Source organism: Drosophila pseudoobscura, chromosome X, assembly GCF_009870125.1.
Source record: "Drosophila pseudoobscura strain MV-25-SWS-2005 chromosome X, UCI_Dpse_MV25, whole genome shotgun sequence".
Taxonomy (NCBI): Eukaryota; Metazoa; Arthropoda; class Insecta; order Diptera; family Drosophilidae; genus Drosophila; species Drosophila pseudoobscura.
The window spans coordinates 8,954,065-8,977,542 of NC_046683.1; the positions used below are offsets into that span (position 1 = coordinate 8,954,065).

At 46.9% G+C, this 23,478-nt stretch overlaps 2 protein-coding genes across 2 annotated transcripts in view; one reads left to right on the forward strand and one right to left on the reverse strand.

Moving 5' to 3' along the window:
- Nucleotides 1–5,428: 5,428 nt before the first annotated feature.
- RunxB (Runt related B) overlaps nucleotides 5,429–23,478 on the reverse strand; it is a 32,160-nt gene continuing 14,110 nt past the window's right edge. The window contains exons 4-6 of the mRNA XM_033383752.1: nucleotides 18,440–18,640; nucleotides 7,131–7,289; nucleotides 5,429–7,065 (exon numbers count right to left, since the gene is read on the reverse strand). Coding sequence (XP_033239643.1) covers nucleotides 5,978–7,065; nucleotides 7,131–7,289; nucleotides 18,440–18,640 — 1,448 coding nt within the window. The 3' untranslated portion in view covers nucleotides 5,429–5,977. The remainder of the gene's footprint in view (nucleotides 7,066–7,130; nucleotides 7,290–18,439; nucleotides 18,641–23,478) is intronic.
- On the forward strand, nucleotides 22,337–23,416 carry LOC117184811 (uncharacterized). The gene is made up of 2 exons (XM_033383751.1): nucleotides 22,337–22,499; nucleotides 22,572–23,416. Exons 1-2 carry the CDS (start codon nucleotides 22,475–22,477, stop codon nucleotides 23,240–23,242), a joined length of 696 nt encoding a protein of 231 aa, XP_033239642.1. The 5' UTR covers nucleotides 22,337–22,474; the 3' UTR covers nucleotides 23,243–23,416.

Here is a 23,478-nt window from a genome sequence, read left to right on the forward strand (position 1 = left end):
TGACCGCAACATCGCATGTTGTAGGTGCGCCAATGACGCTGATTTTGTTCCTGCTCTCGCTGCTGGGGCTACACATTATTAACAGTTCCTGTGACAAAGCCCCACTGAAGTGGGGCTCCAGCTTCAGCTTCAGCTACGGCTGCGGCTCGGCTCGGCTCGGGGTACAGCACAGGGTGGCGTCCCAGGTCGCAGGTCGTGGGTCGCAGGTCGCGGGTAGTGGATCATGGGTGGTCGGGGCGCGCCACCTGTCATGTTGCAGGCAAACGGGGCGACGCTGTCGTTTCGATGTCCTTTGCCGGCCGTTCGCTGTCCAACAAAATGTTTTGTGGTTCCCGTTGCCGTTACGAAGTTTGTGACGCCGCCGGCTGGTTGTTGTTTATTCTGGCTTCTAGAAACTGCGCCACTGACATCCCCATCCTCCACTCATTCCATATACAATACCTCCTTTAATACGAGTCCGGCTACGCGCGCGAGAGAGAGAGAGAGAGAGAGATAGCACAATTGTGTGTACGTTTATGTGAAATTGAGAAAATCTCATGTGTTTTCCTGGGCTTTTTTCCGTGGTCTTTGGAAGTGCCCTTTAAGTGTGTGCGTGGAACCGCTGAAAGTCAAGAGATTGTTGCGGATGCCAGTGCCAGCCACACCATATTAGTGCTGGGTCGTTCATGAACGAACTATTCATGGAAGTGAACGAACTGAATAAGTTCATCTTATTCGTTCTTTTCGTTCATCGTTCTTTTTTGTTCATCGTTCTTATTCGTTCGATCTTTTATGTTCATCGTTCTTTTGTGTTCATCTGTCGTTCTTTTTTGTTCATTCGTTCGTTTTCGTTCTTTTTTGTTCATCGTTCTTTTATTTTCATCTGTCGTTCTTTTTTGTTCATCGTTCGTTTTCGTTCGTTTTTGTTCCTCATGTTCGCTATGTTTGAGCTGGTATGGCAGCTCTTTTCGTTTTGCTCATTTCGTTTTGTTCGCTCTTTTTGAGCTGGTATGGCAACTCTTTTTCACATTTTGTTGTGCCGGACTCTGGCATATTTAGTGATTTATGAAATCACTTCAATGCTATAGATGACAAAAAGGCAAAGTGCAAGTACTGCAAGTCGGAGTTGAGTGTGGCCAGCCGTTTTGGGGATTTGAAAAATAATATTTTGCACCATACTAGACCCAAGATTTAAAAAACGGGGTTTTAGGTCCGATGAATGCTATGAAAAAACAGTTGCAGCTCTACAATGTAAGATCGCTCAAACGGGATTGGTGGATAAGGTTGCTGATGGTCTGTCTTCACAAATCGAAACCGTCAAAACGTCGCCAACCAAAAGTTGAGACGAGTATGACAAGCAGTTTAACCAAGTAACAAAGCCAAGCTGTAACACGGCTGCTGCCATACCTAGCAGAGGAGAACATCAATAGAAAGCAGGACCCTTTGATCTGAAGGATGCAGCGAAAAAATGTATATTAACGACCATATATAACAACACTACACCACATCATACACCATTCTTTCTACAGTGTTAAGACAACCATAACTTGTTGGCTAAACTTACCTGATCCTGGGCTCTGATCTTTGACTCTCAGCCTGTAATCCCGCATGGTCAAGGGAGGAGTGTCCACCCTGAACAAATCGCGCACCAAATAATTGTATGTACTACTTATATTGTCTTAAGGAGGCACTAGATACCCTAATCTATTGGGTTCCCAGCCACCAAGGCATCGAATGAAACGAGGCGGCGGACGTTCTGGCTTAGGTAGGAGTCGGGCTGGTTAATGTCTCCCTTAGAACGCTACAATGCGATTCAGAGAAGCCGGCCACCCTAGCAATAGAAAGCAGATGGAGGAGTACCACCGCAACATCTGGAGCATACCTGAGCGCCCTGGACGATGCCTCCAAGAGGACACCAAAGGAACTACTTGCCTCTCCAAAAAAATACCTCGATTCTCGAGGATTCTCTTTCAAACCTCTATGGATGACGAAGAGTCATACTGGCCAGAGGGTGGCCCCTCTAAACCTCACCTTTTATTGTCTTTGGTCAGAGTCTGGATTCCTCTCATGAAACTCTTTCATTGCTGTCACATTGCTATACTCGTATGTGTCGCCTCCTCCGGCTGTCCGGCTGTGAATTTCCGGTTCTTAAACTTGTTAATTTACCTCAAAACACCTGGTCAATACCCTAGAATCTACTTATTACACACTTTTCAATATGCATTTTCCATTTGCCTACAAAAGCATTCCGTTTCCATTCCCTGTTTGAAGACTCACAATTTCTATTACATTCCCAGCATCACCCCACAATGGGGAATGCGGCAATTACAGGCCCAGGTACTAAGCAGCAATTTATTAATAATAAGCAGAGCAATTAGCACTGCAAGTGATTTGATAGCCAGGCCTCTGAAGGAGCTCTCTGGAAGGTGTTGCGCGGCACACATGCACATGTCACGCCCCAAGCACGCACACACGTACACCAAGTACATGTGTGTACTTGTATCTGTGTCTGCTTGTACGAGTACTCTGCTTGGATCTGACGTTTGTGTTTTTGGTGTATGGTGTGTGACAGAGGCGTCATAATAAAGACACCCACCCACGCCCCCCCAGAGATCCAAGCAATTTGCAGTAAACTGAACTCGGTCGATGATACCCGTGCACGTACATCTTTGGAGGGGAACAAGACAGTTAAATTTATTGCATGTGTGTGTGTGTGTGTGCTAAGTGTGTGGGGGTTTGGGGGTCTCTAATGATGGCATAATTAGCAGCAAACGGTAGGTAACTTGGGCCCTGCCTCAAGTGTCTATGGCTCGCTCTTCCTTCCAAGTTTTTGGCATTTGATAATGACATAAAGTCAAATTACAAGCAGCGGCGGTAGGAGATTGGAGTGTGGAGTGTGGAGAGGCAGGTGGTGCCGGGTGGGGAAACATGTTAATTGAAAGCCCACTTATTGAAATGAAAACGCGATTGAGAGATGCACAAGAGAGTGGTTGGCTCTCTCCATCTCCATCAGGCTGTCTCGGGCTGTCTCAGGCCGTGTCTGTATCGTTGTGTGAGTGGACAATTGTGCAATTGTGTTGCCAGGACACACACAGCCATACAGCCATACAGCCACACAGGAGTGGCCATAAAATTTTCTATTTAACGCTTGAGCGACAGTCCCACACAAAGAGGACCCAGGACAGATGCTTTAATTTCGAACCTGTTCAACCTCAAACACGATATGAAAGTTTTTGGTCTGCTCTGTCCTTTGTTAACAACCATCTGCCAGAGAGGTGGAAAGCTGCCAAGGTGGAAAGGTGGAAAGGTGGAGGGCCAGTGTCAATGCCGGTTGTCCTGGGCAACAGTTTATTAGGTTGAGTCCTTGCCGTTTCTTAAGATTGCCAGCCAGCCGCCGCCCACACTTGCCCCGTGTCGCCATCGAATGCCAGTCATCATTTGAGGCAGAAAACGGGTAGCCAGGACAACGTCTCCAGACAGCGAGGGCCCAACACTTGACGGCAGCACAAATTTCTGATTTTCCGCCCGACAAAAAAAAAAAAAAAAGCGAAACAAAACGTAACGAATATAAGTAAAAGATAAGTAAAAGGCCAAAGGCCCAGCTGCGTCTGTCATGGCCATTGACCAGCCAAGCCAGCCCGTCCAGAATGGGATGACAGCCCAGGAGAAGTCGGTGTCAAAAAAGGTGACACGAGACAAGCTTGACTTGATGACGAGAGAGAGTGCGAGAGAGAGAGTGAATGGAGCGGGTGGACCCACCCCCCAAGGGCCAGGCCTTGGCCTTTCATTTTATGTTATTCATTTTTAATTTCTTTTGCTCCTTTTTTACACACACATACAGTTGTGCGAGTGTGTGTTTGTGTTTGGGCTTAAGCTCACATTCGAGTATGTTAATTTTCGTATTTTAACGACAAGGATCGGGTCAGAAGCCCGGGTCCCAGGACACGTTGACGATTTGTCAGTTCCAAGTCATAAGGCAAAGTTAATTTTCTGCCATTTGTTTCAGATTCGGGCACGGTAGATAAACCCTTTCTTTACTTATCGTACACATGATACTCGTGCCCGCTCTCCGCAACTCCGTAATTGGATTGGGGTGGAGGCGTGTCACATATGGGCTGGGGGCTGGGGGCTGGGGGCTGGGCTTAGTGACAAATGAGTCGCTTGGAGATATTATCCCACAACAAATATAGATACTATCGGGGTTGGGTAGAAAGAGTATATTTTAGAACTACTTGAAAGTTGTAGGCTTCTATCATCTTTCAGAAGGCGTTCCAGCTAAGTGGAGATAAAAGAGTTAACAAAGTTCCCGCAAAAATAAGAATAAGATATATAATCAGAGCTGAAGACAAGCGATTACATTAAGACCCAAAGCTCGCAGAGGGATAATCCCCTTTTTTTTTGTGCCGTCTTAGAAGCCATTCGCTAATTGTTTCTATGCTTCATTAGACTGGGCCAAAGGGAGGGGTAGTGAGCGTTCTTGGATCGCAGCCAAGCTCATTTAATATGAGCTGGGAAAACTCATTCATTATTCGCCAGGCAGCCAGAGCGAGTGCCAGAGCGAATGCCAGATTCCCCGGGAACATATTCGTATCGCAAGCTGAAAGTCTTTGCCGCCTCGTCCTTTTTTGGCCGAGAGACCCTTTTCCCAGGATTTTTCTGTTGGCTGGGTTTACTTTTAGACGCCTTTTTTCGCTTTCAAGTTTGACCATTTATTTAAACTTTTTATTTAGCGAGACTTCTATTTGCGCCAAAGTCTCTCCAGCAATAAATTCAATTCTCCTTTGCGCTGCTTTGCTGCCCCCCTCCCCCTCTCCCCCCAGCAGCTCTTGTTAACCCCTTTGATGGGTAGCCAGGCCGGGGCTGGGGTGGGGCTTCGGGCAGGAGGTGAATTAATTTTCTTAAAAGCTTTTCTTGGCGGCGCTGATTATCCAAATCCCACCTCCCATTCGCTCTTTCTGTATCTGTATCTGTATCTGGGAATGGACAGGATTGGACTCATTCTATGCGCATTGCAGCGGCATTGCAAGGATCAGACACGAAATAAAATATCACTAAATGCGAGTACGAGTACTCTGTGCTTCTGGTTTCGTTTTAATCAGTTTTGAATTTTTAATTGAAATTTTTATTAACGAATCTTTGGCACACTACTCGAAGTACCTTATTTACAAATCATCTCTGGCTGACTGTCTTTCTGTCTGTGTCTGTGTGTGTGTTAGCTTAAATTTATTTTTAATAAATTTTAAAATATTTTTGTATTATATGTATATCTATTCTTTTTCTTGCAAAAAAAAAACTGGTACATTATATTCTTAAACATCTAAATATATAATTGTTGCAATATTTCTTTTACGTGGCAGAAACTTGGAGCAATATATAAACAATTTACACAGATCTGGTATCTACATATATTAGTAAATATCTACATATATAATTACTTTTTTGGTTTTTATTTTATAATTGCCCCCGCCTTGAACTCTATATATACTCGTATATATTATATGTTAGGGTCATGCTAATTGATTTAAATTCGATATGTGAGCCGCTTAGACTAGGGTTGACCATACAAAAAAAAACATTACATAGTGCGGGGATTGCTCAATGAATTTGTGGATAGATCCTTCTGCTGCCTGGCAATCGATAAGGTCTCTCTGCTGTACATGTATCTTTGAACTTGATCTCTGATAGAATGGTGAAGAAAGTCCTGCAGAATCGTTCTCTTAGTAACATATAATGACCAAGTGTCTCTACGAGCAAGCCAGGGATAGAGATCTATCTAGATATCCATGGAGCAACCCCCGCCAGCTGCGATATGGCGACTATTCACACAACACCACAACCGCAATACTCTCTCTCTCTCTCTCTCCTCTCCCCTCCCTCTGTCTCAATCTCTATCCCCGTATCCCTTGGGTTTGGTCTGCGGGGCATCTTTCCCATCGATCCGGTGCTCGCCCTGTCCATGCGCCGCCAGGCAGGTGCCCAGCAAGGCGACCGCCAGCCGCTAGTAGGGGCGCCACACATCCGCCGAAGGCTTGGGAGTGCGCGTCCTTATGGGGCCGCCACCACTGGACCCAGACCCGGAAGCAGAGCCGCTGGCGGAGCGGGAAGTGGTGCTGACATCGTCCAGATCGATGGTCTCAACAGGCGACGGCGAGGGCGAACGGCGCGTGGAGCTGACCGGCGGCGAGGAATTCGGATTGGCATTCTCCGCGTCCGGGGGATTGTGCGTGATCAGGGTGACACAGCGCTTGATCAGATTAACGCCGTCGTGGTCGCCGCCGCTGCTCATCAACGAAGTCGCTGAGTCCTGGGGCTGGGGTTGCGCCTGCGTCTGGGCTTGGGCCTGGACCTGGGCTGGGACCGCACTGGCCGCTGCCGCTGCTGCGGCGCTCCTCAGCCAGGGTAGATCGCTGTAGCTGCCATAGAGCTGGGTGTACAGCCACTGGCTGGACTGCGGCAGGAGCGGGCTCTGCAGGAAGAGCTGGGCGGCCAGGGCCGGATTGAAGCTGTGCGAGGGGGCAAAGTGATTAGCGCCGGCCGCCGCAAAGCCGCCGAACAGCTCCGATGGATTTTTGCTGCGCTGGATGAGGGCGGTGAATGCCCCACCCGAGCCGGGGGCGGTCTCGGTCAGGGATCCGGCGGCTGAGCGTCCACTGATCGTGGCCAGGCTTCTGGCATCGCCGCTTAGCTGTGTGCCGGCTTCCGCTTCCGCCTCTCCATCTGGTTCCGCTTCTGCCTCAGCTTCCGCTTCCGCTTCAGCATCAGCTTCGGCCTCCTCTTCGTCGTGTGTGAGCGGAGAGCTGATGCTCTTCCGAGGCGATCCCGTCACCGAAATACTATCGCTCTCGAAGCCCGCATCGATGTTGCTGCTGTTGTTGTTATTGTCGTGCTGCAGCGAGGTGAGGATCGTGGGTGGTGATCGGGGCGAGCCGAGGGGACAGTGGATCGCTGGCTGGACAAACGCACTCAGCGTTCCACTGGTCGTTGTGGTGGGGGATCCCTCCGGACTGGTGGTGCTGTGAGCGGCACCCACTGTCGCCAATTGCTGTTGGTGCTGCTGCTGATGCTGTTGCTGCTGCTGGCCATCTGCTGGAGGAGATTCAGAGACTGAGATATATATTTATTTCATGGGGTATATTTCAGGCTGCACTCACCGCTCAATCCTCTCAAGCCGCTGGCCGCCGGAAATGCCGCATGATGTCCGAAGAATGGGCCTGCTGGAAAACCCGCTGAACGCCCACCCAAGGCCATGTGGGCACGCCAATCGGGTGCATGCAGATGGCTGTGCATCCCCACCAAATGATGGGCGAAACCTGTGTGGCAAAAGAGAGCACAATATTCAGATTAAATAAATTTGAAAAGCATGAATTTGGGCTGTACTGAGAACAACTTCTTTTGAACAAAACCTCTGAAAGTCAGTGAGAATATCGTCCGATATTGGACACAACCAGCATTCATCGCAAAAGTGTTTATATTTCCCAAATTAAGTATTTTCGCTTAAAAGAAATTATACTATATTCGATGAGAGGAGCAATTCTTGTACAGAGAATGAGGAGAAGTTCTACGCAGAATACAAGGAAGTTGCAAGAACAGGAGCTTCCCGGGTGTCTACACAATAGCCACACTTTGGCGGAAAGAGATCCATATATGTATATTAGTGGCAAGCTCTGGGTCGGCTAGGGTTTTCTCGTCAAGTCGGCCCTTAAACAGACCAGCGATCACAATACTTTCTTCTCCAAGGAAGGCATCACCAGCACTGGCAAAGTCCTAAGTGTAGCTATCTCTGACATACATACATATTTACCAAATCGGATCGCTATATCCATCAAGCAGTGCAGTTCACAGTAGTCAATGCCTTCTCGCTGCGAGCGTTGCATATTTAAACATCATTTGGAAAGTAATTTCTAGTACTAATAGTTCAGTTCTCATACATCCCCCATCTGCTCTGCCAGCTGCAGGCTTCTCATAAGCACGCTTCAAGGGTATGACTAGGAGCATGAAGGTTAGGCCAACTACATAAATCATTAGAGAGACGGCCAAGTGCAATGCCAAGACCAAGACCAAGACCAATAACCGAAATCTCAAAACCAAAAAAAAAACAAAAACAAAGAGGAGCAACAACAAAACAAGCACCAGACCCAGACTCAGACTCAGGAACACGGACACGAACACGAACAAAAGAAGAAGTAGACGGAGACGGAGAGCCTGCAAAGCCGTCTCGACCACATATAGCCCACTGTGCAAGACCAAAAATGTTGCCGCACATTTTGGTTGCTGCAAAACAACATTGGCAAGGCCTCCATGGCGGATGGATCCCTCCAGTCTGCAACGCTCAGAGGCAGCCATTGCTGCTTGCTGCTTGACGCTTGCTGCTGTGTGTACATATATGTATGGGGCAATACATGTACATATATATGTATGAGTGTGTCCAATGGGAGCGCCACCTGCCGCTGGCCGCCGGCCGCCGGCCGCCGGCCGCCTGCCGTCATGGGAGCCGAGACCAAGACAAACTCCTAAATAAATTCATTAAAATTATCCCCCAAGCTGGGCCGTCCCACTCGCTCTCTCTTTCTGTCTCTCTGGCCGTTTATCTCTATCTCTGTCTCGCACGCGGCTGGCTGGTGTGTCCATGCGGCCGCCATCAAGTGGCAGCCCACATTTGTGGGCAAGTGGAAGGAAGCCAGTGCCAGTGCCAGTGCCAGTGCACTTCTGCCATTGCAGCAGCTTCCTTATAAGAGGCAGGCGCAGACACAGACACAGGCAGTGGCAAGGCGCGACTGTGACGCTGACTGAGACTGCGGCAGTGGCAGTGGCAGAAGCTGAGGCAGAACCAAAGACGGTCGAAGGGAGGGGTCCTGGTTTTGGGGTAAGGACAAATGCCGAAGCTTAAGAAAACCGTCTCTGAGAATTCTCCTCTCTGAGACGCAGACCGACCACAATACACTCACATGCTTTTGTGCTCTCTTCTCTCTTTCTCCATCTCCACTTCTCTCTCTCTCTAATGGCTAGCTGGCTCTCACGCTCGCTAGCGTTGTCTCGTTCTAACACACTTGAGGCCAAATACTTGGCCAAGTTTTGCCAAAGTTTGCAAACCAAAATTTCACCGAAAATGTGACACCAACGAACCAACCAAACGAACCAAACAGTCGGCGACAGTGGCGGCAGCCAAAGGGGGTGTTCGAGTGGTGGGGGGAGGGGGGCCTCCCCCACCAACACTACTTGTAGGCAGTGCAGTGCAGTTCAGCATCTTCATCATCTCATCGTTTACGCCCAGCCAGCCCCCATGTCTTGAGCAGGTTCTTCTGCTGCATTACTTGATTGGCATGGCTGCATTACGATTTCCGTTTTTCCACCTATACAGCTGCACACACACACGCATATATAGTATAGTCATTGATATCTGTACAATACATGCAAACTAGGTCAAACAGGCAACACTCAAGACGAGGAGGGGGGCCGCTTTTGTCATATCAGACTCTCTCTCCCTCTCTCCGCGTCTCTGTCTGGGATCTTTTTGATGAAAACTTGTATTCAGTCAAAACAAAGCCGTGCAAAACCTTTGAGGCAGTGGAGCGGGGGAGTCGGGGGCTGAGCAGCATCTGCTCAGAAACTTTGAGGCAGATTAAGACTATTTTCTGTTGCTTTTCCAGAACTCAAGCATTTTCGAGTAGAACAGTCCCTTTTAGACTTATGGCTTTCAAATGCACTTTTCAAAAACTCCAACGATAATAACTATGCAGATATGGATCCTCCAAGGTGTAATGATTTTGTGCTGCCAGATGATGCGTATACGTATACGCTCCAAGCCCACGTTAGTAAAAGCCATCTGTGCAAGGTATAATGAGTGAGCGAGAGACAAAAAAGAAATTTTCAGATTTTACACAGTAAAAATGACGATATGAATACCGAATCGATTCGATGGCCTGTTTAAGGAGGGCTCTCTGACATATGGATGCCTTATTTACTATAAAGCCTGACCAGTCCTAGAGGCATTCGATTTAGATTCAAGATGCTGTTCGAATAGGTCGGATCTTGCATACAAACTCTCCATGAATATTCTTCGTCCCTTATTATAGTTTTGTCGAAATGTCCTGGCCATATTATTATGTGCTCTTCTGCAGTATATATAAATACATATTTATATCTCCATTTATGTGTAGGCGAGTTGCTGTGTATCCCAGATGGGACACAATTTTATAGTTGGGTTTTAGTTTTGTGTCACACAAAATGGCAGCAGTTACAGCCCACAGAAGTACGACCGACGATCGGCGATGGTGGCGGGGGCCTCTCCCCTGGTCAGTCCTCTTCTGCATAGCATCTCCTACCCTGCTGTCACGCCTCCCGCACCGACACGCATACACATACAGACACAGATCTGAGTAGTGCCCGCCCACGATGTCGAGTGCTACTTAAAGTTAGCAGCGGCTCCTCTGGCGACGGCGACGGCGACGACGTCGCAGCAGTAGCAGCAGCAGCAGCAGAGCTGTGGCAGTGTTAGTGGCAGCGCAGAGCAGCAGGCAGAGGCATACCATTGAGCAAATTGTGTTGCCATATAATATAGCATCATGTCGATTTTGGGTAACCCAAAACTATGTACATACATACATACGTATGCCACTGTCTGTGTGGGCAATGGCCAAGCCCCCCAAACACACACAGACGCACTAGCAGCGACGTCGACAGTGGGTACCCCCATAACAAAAACCTAAATATGCGGTCCTGTAAGGGAAACCCTATGTGCGATAAAGGGTTAGCCACGCTTGGTGTCAGTTTTGGGTTTGCCATTTCTACAGTTTTTTTTGGTGTTTTTTCCCCTTTTTTTTTGGGGTCGGACTTTCTTCGGCACACCACGTAACGGTATTCGTCGATGCTGCTGCCTTGGCGTGGCGTATTCCCATTTGGGGCAGGTGCCGGTGCCTCCCCCCCTCTAGTAACCCTCTCCTACGGCATTTCGATGTATGTGAGTCGGTATGCGTCTGTGTGTGTGTGTGTGTCGGAGCATAACGCGGTGCCATTGGTGCGCCACAAAAAGCTTTCATGAGCCCCAACGTCCTATGCTTATGTTTCCCTTCTCGTTTTTTGTTTTTGTTGCGTCTTTGCTTTCGCTTCTTCTTCTCCTTATCCTACTTCTTCTCCTACTTTTTTTGGGTACCGCAATGTGGGGAGATATTCTGGTTGGTGGGTATGGTCAGGGGGTGGTAACCAGGGGGCTTTAGAAGCATCCATTGTTGTAGGGCATGGGCGAGTGCGGAAATTTTAGCCATTTTCCATCTAGGGAAAAACTTGGACTAAATTTTGCGAAGATTCCAATGCGATTTCATGTGGCGAATTGGCTTTAATTATTGGTGGGTAATCTTGCAAGAAAAATATATTGATAATATTTATTTTCTTCAACACATCCCTCCCACCATAATAGTCGTAATGTATTCGAAAAGTAATAGACCATTTCTCTGTGTAGGATCCGAAAATTTCGCATTTTTTTCTCGCTCACTCCCCATTTTCTTGCAAAAAATTCGCGGCCCTATAAGGTAGGGCCATGCTTATGAGAATGGGTGATCGCTGACTTGGAACCGTGCCCACAGCCGTGGCTCAGAATAATAATTCAGTTTGCGGAAATCCTTTAACCAAATCCTTTTGCCAAAAAATATGTATTTAAAACAGAATTTAAATCTAAAAGAAATCCTTGGTCAATGATACAAACCACCAGGATATAGACCCCCTAGGAATCCTATCCCAATAAAAAATAACCATCTCATCAGATCTGTTCTTGGCTCTTAGTACTGAGAGCATCTTTAGCGGTTTGCCGACGGCAAATGCAGCGCTTTTCCTTTTCCCTGCCGCCGACGGCATTTCGACGAGGGACGCACGGCCCGGCGCCCAGCGAGAGAGAGAGAGAGAGCTAACCAAAGACCCACCCACCCACTACACCCGCCCACACCCGCAATGAAAACGAAAGGCGCTCCCAAAAAGAAACCCAAAGCAAAGGCAAAAACAAAACAAAAAGAAGAAAAAAACTCAACGGCGCGCAACAATTTCTCACCACAAGACGTTGCCTTGGAAAAAAGACAAGAACAACAAAAATGGAAGGAGCAGAGAGCAGAGAAAAAAAAATCAAACCCACTCGGGCTCAAGCCGATTTTCTAACTCACCACATGGTCAGGGAGGGGGGCTGGGGGGCTGCTACCGTACTTTGCTGCTGCTTGCCGACAGCCCATTCCACTCGCCGACGGATTTGAGCCAGTCCGACGAATCAGGGGAAATCTCCGGCAACAGTACATGGCCCGAAAGTCACTCAAAGCCCGCGACTCACTCAAAGGGCGAGAGCGGGAGAGCGCCTGCGCTTAGGCACACGCACACACTCGCACAGTAGCCGCGACGCCGGCAGCGGCTGCCTGAGTGGAGAGCGCAGCGAAGGAAGCTTCGAGTTCGTTTTCTCTGTTTCGTTTCTGTTTCGCGGCGGATGCTGCCGCTGCCGCTGCTGTTGCTATCTTTTGGCTACCGATATTTTTGGTTACTTTCGTGCGCACTTTGCGGTAAATTTGAATGCTTTTCTTTTTGGTTTTTTTTCGTGTTTGTTTTACCGTTGGCGATTTCTCTTTCGGTTTTTGCCGTTGATATACTCTATTCTTCTAGATTAACCCATATTTTACACAGTTGTTGGTTTTGTGCTCTGAGAAATTAGCCAAAGTGCTATGAGAGTGGCAGACTGGGGAAAGAATGGCGAGTGAAGGATTGAGATTGAGGATCCGAGAATGGCGAACAGAGACGGACGAGTAGAGATGAAGCTTGTACAACGAGTACCCACTCGAGAGGAACGAGAAGGAATGACTTAAAAGGGCTAAAAAGACTATACAAATACTTTTACGGAGAGATTTAATAAGCTATGTCTGTTATAAACATCATCCAACACTCCTGGAAGAACCTGTGCGATGCCTGGCAACCCTGGCCCCGGCAAAGGTTAATCACCTAGCACTTACCGAAATATTCGCATCATATCATCTTGGCACAAAATAATTCAGCAATTTATAGATATTTCATAAAGTACCAATCACCAATCCACCCCTGCTGGCGTGGCAACCCTGGAACTAGCCCAAAACACACAAAAAAAAAGGAAGAGGAATAAAATTGGGAGCAAGTTAATAAAGACTTTGGGCCAGGCAGCTGTTGCCAATCACTTATCAGTGGCATTCGCCACAGGTGAGAGCTCAGTTGGATGTCCTTTCCCCGTCGCGTTTCCCCTGTTGGCAACCACCCACTGGAGAGCCGACACCCCCACCACCTCTTGGGTGGGTAGGTGGAGTGTGTTTTGTCAAGTGTCTGTCATATCAGTATTTACATGTATTTGTTGTAGATTTGCAAATTGTTTTGGCAAATTTGTTGCTATTTTGTGTTCTGTCAGGGATCCGTGGAAACGGCGACGGGAACGGCGACCCCATCCATCTCCATCCGTATCAACCGCCCTCCCAATCCACGCACAATACGCACACATTTACCGTTACACAAGTGTTGTCAACACATGCGTGCGGTACCAGATTGTGTGGGGGGGTGGGGAGGAGGGGAGGAGATCCAGATTGGGATGTAAGCGGGAGACGGGATCCAGATTGGGGTGGTGTGGAAGATGTGTGTGGCTGGGTGAGTGTGATGCCCTGGCATACCAATCTAACCCACACATACCCACACGCGCGGGGCCAAGGCCAAGGCGTAACAGGCCGCAAGTTATTACCGAGACGGGGCTGCGTAGCATACTTTTTGGGGCAGACCTAAAAAGAAAACAAAATTTCATTGCTTCTGCTGCTGCCTCTGTTCCCTTTGGCATTTGGCAAACATATTTTCGCAAATGTTGTAAATAATTTTAAATGCACACCTTGTTGCCCCAGACCCAGCCCCAGCCCCCGTTCTGGTTCTCTCCCTTTCGGCCTGGCATGATAAGGGGAGGCCAGGCGATAGGCCGGGGACAGGACTCTTGGGCGGAGTCCACGACCCTTGGCGTATTAGTGTCGCATTGACACGTAAATTGACATGAAATTGAATCAATGCTGTAATATGTCCTTGGGGGGCAGCGGCACAGAGAGAGAGAGAGAGCAAGCCCCGAGGCTCTTTAGACCTACAAGGACAATGACTTTAAAATATCTCCCTTTCTACACATAGTATATGTGTGTATGTTTTGCTCTTGTCAGCCAAATTGAGCTGTAGGCCTTTGGGCATGCCTGCTCTACCCTTAGCCGCTCTCACACTCCCCCCCTCAACCGAACTGTGACTGTGCAAATTTTGTGTGGCTGTCTGCATGTTTGATTATATGTACTAAATCATCTCATTCTTTTCTTTCACTCCCTTTTTTCCGTGTCTTCTTTTTGTGGGAGGTGGAGTGGCGGGCCTGTGAGTTTATTAACTTGTTTAAAGACTGCAACGTTTAACCCTTTAAAGCCACCCCCATCCAGCCAGCAAAAATAACAAACAAACAAAATGGAGAAGAAAAACGTGTTGGAACGATGACAAAGAACATGAAAGAAGCTGTTCACTTTTTACTGGCACTGAGGGGCTATGTTTAAAGATTTTAAAGGGGCTAAATATGAAGGATTCGGAGGCGTAGAGGATGAAGTGACTTTGACAGACACAAAAACTGTCACTCGAAGAGTTTAGGAATGCGCACAAGGTACATAAGTTTTAGGCTCACGGATCTACTGACTGAGTATGGGGTATTAAAGTCGAGCCGCGGCCCGTGCCGCGTTTAATATGCATTTAATAATATTTTAATACATTTTTATTGAATTAAATATCTTAAATACTAGAAATCAATCAAACTAAGGTCTTGTCCCACAACTAAATAAAATTATAAGAACAATAGTCCATATTGAAGTCTTGTTGGAATAAATTTCTTAGAAACTGGTTATAGTTTATTATTATTATTATTATTTACCAATTTGCCACTGATTTTTTGGGTCATTCTCTTGCCTTTTAAAAACAACAGCCGACTTGAAGTTGAAATAATTGATTTGATCTCCTCTCGATTGGCATTCTTTGGCTTTGAAGCAGACCTCAACACAAAGTGCCCGGACCCACAATCCCCTTACTGCTCAAAGGATAAACCAAATGTGGTGCAGTCGCTTTACAATTGCGTGTATGTGTGTGTGTGTGTGCTTATGCATGTGTATGCGTGCCTGTGGGTGTACCAGGGTGGACTCAACAGACTTTGATCTTTGCCCGGGCGCCTTTGCCTTTGACAGCAGCCAAACAACAGCAGGACCAAAAAAAAGGGGTTTTAAATAAATAATCTTAAATGAGGAAAAAATACACACACTCACATACATATGTATATACATATATACAATGATGTGTGGGTGGGGTGGGGGTGGTGCTCCGTCTGCCATTGTCTTGGAACGTTTTGGGGAAATTAATTCGAGCAGAAAATTCATTTACAACATTAGCGAGACATATGCACACATCTATGTATGTACACACACACACACACACACACACACATGCATGCATAGACACACAGGAGGAGCCCTGGCTCTTTAGGGTTTTATGACATAAATTACATCAAGCGCAAAATTTTAATATAATTTTCACTAAAAACGCAACGTGAAACTTTTTTAGTTACACTTCGTGCTCGTCAAAGGGTAGGGTGGAGGGGATGGGGAAGGGGCTGGGGATGGGCAAAGGGGAAGATGTAATGCGGGGAGGCAACGCGTGTGTGAAACAGGATATCCGCTGCGGAAGCTACAAATTTTCCACTTTTCCACACAGCAAGTGGGTGAGTAAGAGGGTAGAGGGTAGCGACACCATGTCGCAGGCACCTTCCGAAGGATGTGTATGAGAATGTGGGGTAAAATGGGTTAAATTTGAGAGCAATCGAGGGTACGGGGTGGGATGGGATGGGGTGGTGTGGAAGCTTGTCACTAATGTGCTTTTGCTTACAACGCCATTTTATATTTATTTCGTTGCAACGTCTCAGGGGCGAGAAAGGGCTCACAACTACATATTTGCCGAGTCCTTTTAATCATTTGGCAAACTTTCTCTGACACGCAGCAGCAGCAGCAGCAGAACCTTTTCGTATGCCAAAAAACTACTCACTACTCACATACATACATATATAAGTAAGCACTTACACACACACGCACACACATACGAGCATGCACGAAGCAAGCACAAAGTCCTTTTAGTTTTTAATGTAATTTTTGAGACTTTTTCAGCTGCTGTGTCACTTTGCACCGTCGTGGAGAGATAGTGTACGAGTACGAGTGCTGCTCCTCCACTCAGTCCACTCAGTCCCAACGTCTCTCTTTCTGGCTTTCGCCATGTGTACTCGTAGCCCCTAACCCTGTCTCTCAGTTCGGTAGTTGTTGGCGAAAAGTTTTCTTATTTTTAAATGATTTGCCAGAACAGCGGACTAGGAGTGGCCAAAGGTTTCCAATAAGGACATCCGAAACATGTAGTTGAACCACTTTCAAATCAATAGGACTAGTAGGACTAGAAATCAAAGTGAACCCTTAAGGGCAAATCATCTTTAAGACAATTTTCAAGCATACCCAAACGAAAAAGGAGATGTTTATACGTACCATTCCTTATTTAAATCTAATACAGAAAAAACATATTAGTCGAAGGCCTAGATTTCGTCTAAATTTTAATTAGAATTCAGCAATTAATCTTCTAAATTATATAAACAATCAAATTAAGAATTTTAAACTTCTCATCATCATCATCATGAGTTGAATAACCCACGACTCTGACAGCTTTGTAATGATCAAGAAAAACGAGAGCACAACAAATGATGCCACATCTGAAGCAAGTGGTACGTGGTAAGCCCTTTGGCGAGGGTCTCAGGCGAGGGTCTCATCCCCAGACAAACGAAAACGAATCGTATTGAATCGAACCAATGCGAAAAGGAACCACCCGCAGAGCTCTAGAGGCATCAACAGAGGCAGGCCTCATAAATTTCATAGTGAAATTGTTAAATTTTAATAAAATCAAAGCGTATCAAACGCGATTTGTTCACCAGGCGACGACTGTTTCTGTTTCTGTTTCAGTTTCTGCTTCTGTTTCTCGGGATCCCCCTCCAAAGCCCAGTCACAGTCGTCCTTGCCATCGTTATCCTTGTTCGCAGTCTGGTTATATCGCGTGTTTATTGTTGCAACAGTCGCGCGGGGCTCTTTTAAATAATTTAAGGCTACGCCTGCTGCTGCTGCTGCTGCTGCTTGGGGTTGGCTTCGGTCGGAAGGACGGGGCACGGATTCGGGTTCAAGTAATATCCAAGAGGATATTACCATCCCCCGCGAGACGATGCGCATTTCAACAGCAGCCATATCCTCGAGCACATTGAAGTCAGCCTCCTCCGCGAGCTGCTGCCGCCGGGCTGCTGGCGCTTTTTGTGACTCGTTAAAGGATTAAAATCATTTTAATGGATTTTTCAAGCTGTTGTTTTGTTGTATAATTGTCGCCTGTATTGTGTCTCTCCCAGTGTTTCCATAAATAGGGCACACGGACACACACACAGCGAGCGACAGGGTGGCTGTGAATCCATCTCTAACTGAAGGCCGGAGACTTGTCCCCCCCCTCCCCGATCCATTTGTCATCATCTTTATGCTAATGGCTGGAGGTGTTAATGAAGCCAGTAGTGGGTTCTGGGCACAATTTGGATTGGATAAATATGCTGGCAGTGGGACCCATAAGGTTCGAGCAGTTGAAGAATATTTCAGAGTAGCTACTAAATCAATACCTATTTCTAATGAAATATTTCTAAGAAACTACCTACTTCCAAGTACTTCCCTAAGAGGCTTGCAACTTATATGGACTTTCAAGTCTCAAAAGGCTATGGGGCTCAGGGGATATGAAGAAATAAAGTCCCCCCAGCTTAGCTCCAGCCAATCCATTCAGCATCGGCTCATCTCATTAGGGCATATCCAGAGACCCTAAGGCTGGGCCTCCCAGACAATTGCATGGTAATGGAAACTCTGGCATATAATGAGGGGTATCCAATCGGGTTATATACACAAATCTCTAATTAACCTATAAGCCAATCCAGATGGAACTTCGCCCTCTCTATCTCTCTCTCTCTCTGTGCATGGCCCATAGCCTTTGGCATTCGGTATTCGGCATTTCGGGCTTCGGTTCGTTTAACCCCTTAAAAAGGTATATTTATTTACAGCTAATTTCGCGTGCGGCCCCGCGGCTAAAATAGACAAGCAATAAGCCTGCCTCACCTCTCGCCCAGCCTCCTGCCACCCCACTGCCTGCCACCTGACATTGATACGTGTGGTTCGGTGTCTAACGAGCGACAAGCCCTTGAGGCCATTTGACAAAGCCGCTTAGTTCCGTTCGTTCCAGGATCCCATCCGCCCATCCACCCCGTCCACCCCATCCACCCCAGCCGTCCCTTCGGCCAAGTGGTAATGCTATCGTTTAAGCCGGGTTTTTTCATAGCCCTTGCCACTGTTGTTGTTGTTGTTGTTGTTGATGTGCTTACCTGGCAACTTGAAGGGCAATCCGGCCATAAGTGGATCCGGTCCGAAGCGCTGCGGCCCAAAGGCGAACGGATGGAAGCCCTGATGTCGGACTTTGGAGCGTGGCTCCCGTGGCCCGTCCACGGTCACCTTGATGGCCTTCGTGTACGTTGCTATCTGGATGGGATTCGTCGAGATGACTATTGTCAGCGTGAAGCTTTTGCCTGTCAATTAGAGGATGAGAAAATACAAGAAGGTTATCTATCTTCTATCTATATTAAATGCGATTATGGTAAAGGTCAAATTTGAGAGCTAAGAAGTGGGCTTTTTAAAGCTTCATTCAACGACATCATTTAGGAATATTTGAAACGCTCTAGAACTCCTCTTTAAACCAAGAACACTTTCAGGTGCCACCGAAATCCCAAAATCTGAAATCCCACACACAGAGGGACGATGCTCTCGGTGTTTGGTGAATTTTTTGGCAACCGTTCCCATGCAATCAACGTGCACAAATCCAGCAGCGATACCCCCAAGGCGTCCGCCCATCCATGCCCCCGACGCAGCAGCTGCCAATTATGCTGTGAATTTATAGATCCTCTATGTCCCTATGGGTTGCCATGGTCCAGGGACCAAGTTGGAGGAGACATGGGGCATGGGAAGAGGAAATTAAAGTGCGGAATTTGGCATTTAGCAGCATTGAAGCCCGACGGAGTTGTGAAAGCTTCATATCACAAACGAAGCTCTGCCAGGCAGACACCAACCGAATGAATGAATGAATGAATATGGGGGGGGGTGGTAGGTTCCTCCTAGGGTCCGTGGGCCGGGATCGGAACTGCATACATTTCCTTCCTTCGCTTACAATGCAATATTTAAGCACCCTGTGGCAGCTTTTACATGGCAACTATTGTGGTCTGGGTCTGGGTCCATTCCAACCCCTAGTCATTCCAGTCTCATCCTTTCTCCCCTCTAAATAGAACTGTGCATTTTTGAAATATCCATAAACTGGAACTCCCAGACGACGCGACGCGAGAGATATAGGGCGGGGGGGGGAGCGCGAATATAAAATTCATTTGCCAAACATTTTGAATGCCAAAATGCTTGAGTTAATCAACAAAAGGTGCGAGGGTTGTCCTTGCCCTTGCCCCTGGACGGGATGGGATGGGAGGGGAAGCCATGGGGTGGAATTCTGTTTGAGGCAAAGGAAGGTCGACTCGATTGCATACAGGATTAACCTCGATTAACCCACAGCTAAGATGCATTGGGTAAGCTTTAAATTAGCCCAGGACTCGTAGCCCAAACTAAACTATTTTTGCACTTTATCCTAATTAAAAACACTCCACGAGAGCTTAACCATATATCTCTGTCCTTTTGGGAATGTTTTGCAGGTTCATATCATCATTTCACTTAAACGTAAACTTCAAGAGCACCCAACCAAAGTCATTTGCAGCTTTTGGGTCCACATCCACAGCCTTAGCCAACCAAAAGAACATGTAAAAAACAAACAAACTTCTTAGATTAATATTAAATTAAACGAAGCATGCAAAAAACGCAAGAAGGCGGTAATCATTAAGACAAAAGGCAACAAACAACTGACGACAGTTGTTGGGCCCACACAATTTTAAGGGCTGGAAAATGGCGGAGTTGTAGAACAGAGAAGAGAACTTGGGGACCAGAAACCCCAGAAACCTACACAAGAAAACAAATGAACATAAACAGGCGAAACGAACCAAGAAACCCAAGAAAATGAAATGAAACTTTTTTAATTATGCGCCCTCAGATACTCGCAACAGCAGCAGCAACACCAACAAGCGGGGAAAGGGGGGTAGAGTCCTGGAATGAGGACAGCAGTGGAGTGGAGAGACGCTCGATGTAACCAAAGAAGGCTCACAAAGTGGCTAAAGACAAAGGACTTTGGCGTCTATTTATTTTAACTTCTTTTCAGTTCGTTTTGTGTTTTTGCCAAATGAGCAAAAATTGCAAATAAATCTGTAGCTGTTGGCCATTTTGCACCACCCTCTAAGCACCCAGCGCCCAGCACCCATCACCCATCACCCGTCGCCCACTGCGGCCCTCTGGCTGTGTGGGGGCGTGGCATGGAAAACAACGGCGACAAAGAACTTTTCCCTGCTAATAAGATGAAAAACCATTAAAAGTCGACACAAGTCGCGTCCATTGCAAGTTGAGACCTTCAAAAGTGGTGTTGGAATGTGCGCCGGGTGGGGGGTGGAGCTGGCTTGTGTGGTGGAATTGGGGTGGTGGTGGTGGTGGTGGAGCGCTGCCGCTGCTGTTGTGCCGGGTTAAAATGTTGTCATTTTCGCAACAAAGCAGAAATTATCACCACTTTGCAAAAGGCGACGACAACGACAACGACGACGATGCTGGAGATGGGCATGGAAATGGGAATGGGAATGGAGAACAGTCTGCACCCTTTTTGTAGAGCCCAACGCTGAATTCATGTGCACGTGTCTGTGTGTGTGTGTGTGCGTGGGAGTACAGTAGAAACTAATTAAAGTAGAATCCAGAAAAAAGGGCTATGCCATATTGTTGGATAATCCAAATAGTTAAACAAGAAGGTGATGCCATTGGTATCTGGGGAAATTCTCTTTGAATTTAATATGATATGGTCTTGCAGCTACAGTGAAACCTATTTCAGTGGCTGTCTCTCCAAATGGTTAGCTATGTTTCCTTTTCTTGGACAACTTTTCCAAAAAATCTTCCCTTCATTCTGGAAGCTTCACTATACATCCATATACATATATATATATATGTGTGTTTGTGTGTGTGTATGTGTCTGTAAGTGTATTTCGGGCGTTAAGTGATTTTAAAACAAAGTTTTTGAAACGTTTAACCTTACACAACGAAAATGTTTCATTTGCTGGCAGCAGCCATTGCCTGCATTTTAACTTTCGATGCTGATAATGAAGGCGAGAACCAGGACCAGGACCAGGAACAGGACCAGGACCAGAGCTAGAACCCAAGCAGTGTGGGGCACAGTGCGGCGCAAGGACAACAGGGACACCCAACAACAAGGGTTCGTATGCTTAGGCAATTTAATGGCTGCTGCTGGTGCTGTTGCTGGGTCGGTATTCGGGAGCTGTTAATGTCGTTAGTAGCATGGCGCCATAATTATAATTTGACATAAGACAAGAAGTCTGAGGTTGACAACAAAATGACATTTTAAATACACAGCACAGCAGCACAGCAGCAGGACCGTTGGAACAACCCTCTAGGCCCAGGGCCCAAGGCCCAAGTCCCCCACACCTTTTACCCATTCTGACGACTGCGCTCGTATTTAGACACTTAACAGATCATAATTTTAACACTTTGCCTTAATGCCAGAGAATTTGCTTAATGGCCATGGCTCGACGAGGCTTTGCCAAGGGGCTGGAGGTCGCCTGTCCTCACACATATGTGTGTACATATGTAAAAAAGTTCCGTAGGCCGCTTTAATCCTCGCCCAAACTTGCATCTTGGAATTCCCAGTCATTTGTAAGCTTCTTAGCTATAGCTTACACTCCTGTCTTTGGGATACCCAGCAAAAACTCGTCCAACCCAACAGAAACAGCAACAATATCGTCAGAGTTTATTTGCATAAACTTACTTAAACTACCGCTCCACCAGCCGTTTGGTTGTTGCTCCCCCCTTTTTTGGGAGCCAAGATAGATACTCTTGTCCGCCATAAATATTCATATGTTTATTTCATAGCAAATAATAAATAAAAAGAAAGGCTGAGAGAATGGAGATGGAGTGGAGAGTCGTTTGAGGGTAGACTTTCCGTTTCTCTGGGATGTACTACATTATGTACATATTTCCTATTTAAGTTCCTTTCGTTTGAGCTGATGTTTCAGGAAAACAATGTCCAAAGGAACTGTATTTGTCATCGCAGCAGGCTGTATGCCAACTGTATGCGGCCAACAGAACCTCACTGCCTCAAAAGCATTTCACATTTAGTTCACAAACTAAACAACTCGACAGAAAATTTAATTTCCAAAAGTTGAAAATCTTATTTTTTTTGAAAACTAACTTTACTGTAACGAAAAATCATCAGATCAAGCAGGATGATTCTTCATATTATGTCTCGCGGTGAGTATTTCCATGGTACTCCTATTGGGCACCTTTGGGGGAATTATGACCGTCGATTTCCCAAACCTACAGGTACGCTGCGGCACTTTTCAATGGGGCCACTCCGCTGGTCCAAGTCTAGTTCCCAAGAGGATGCCCAGACTAGTGACGTGCTGAAGACCGTCGCAAAAAAAGAACCATCCGCCCTCGTGGTTTCAGTCAAGGCCGAAGCTGCCTGTGAGGTGACCAAGGACCAACCGCAGGACGTTAAGAAGAGCAACACTTTGTACGACGCTATGAAGAAAATGCACAATGATTACAGCAAAGACTACAACGAACAGAAGCCTGGCCCGACTAGGATTTCTGAAACAATCAGTCAAACAGGGACCTCGCAGTGGCGCAAATCGGCGCCTTGGCCTGCTTACCGGGGCCCTTTTCTCGAAGAGTTATTAGAAAAGGAATCCCCCCAAGTGGACGTGATCCCCACAAATGAGAAGAGGAAGCTGACCCGCCGCGACTATTTGAGACTGATTTTCAAGGAGGAGAGACTAAAGAACCCCAAGGAGAAGAAGCCGGTCGCCGATACCAAAATGGGCCAGATGGAAGTCGACAAGGAGCCACTGAATCCTGCACGACTGGAATTCGTGAATCTGAAGTGGAAGGAGCGCCAGCACGAGGTGGGAAAGCGGGTGCAGGAGGCAGACACGAAGAACAACGACTCCCGATTCGAGATGACCACGGGGCTGAAGGGGAAGATCGACTAGACGAGTCCCCCTCTTTGCAAATACCAGCCTCCCTCCCTCCCTCCCTTAAATTGTTTAAATTCTTGTTATGATCCGGCAGTGATCCATCACCAGTTGGTGTTTGTGGTCCGCCTTTGCAATTTGATTTCATTCAATATATAAATTATAAATAAAAATTCGAGAGCAAAAAAACAATTAACGAATAACTGATGGGCGAAGTCCGAAGTCAGTGGTCAAGCAGTGCACCGCTTAAACCT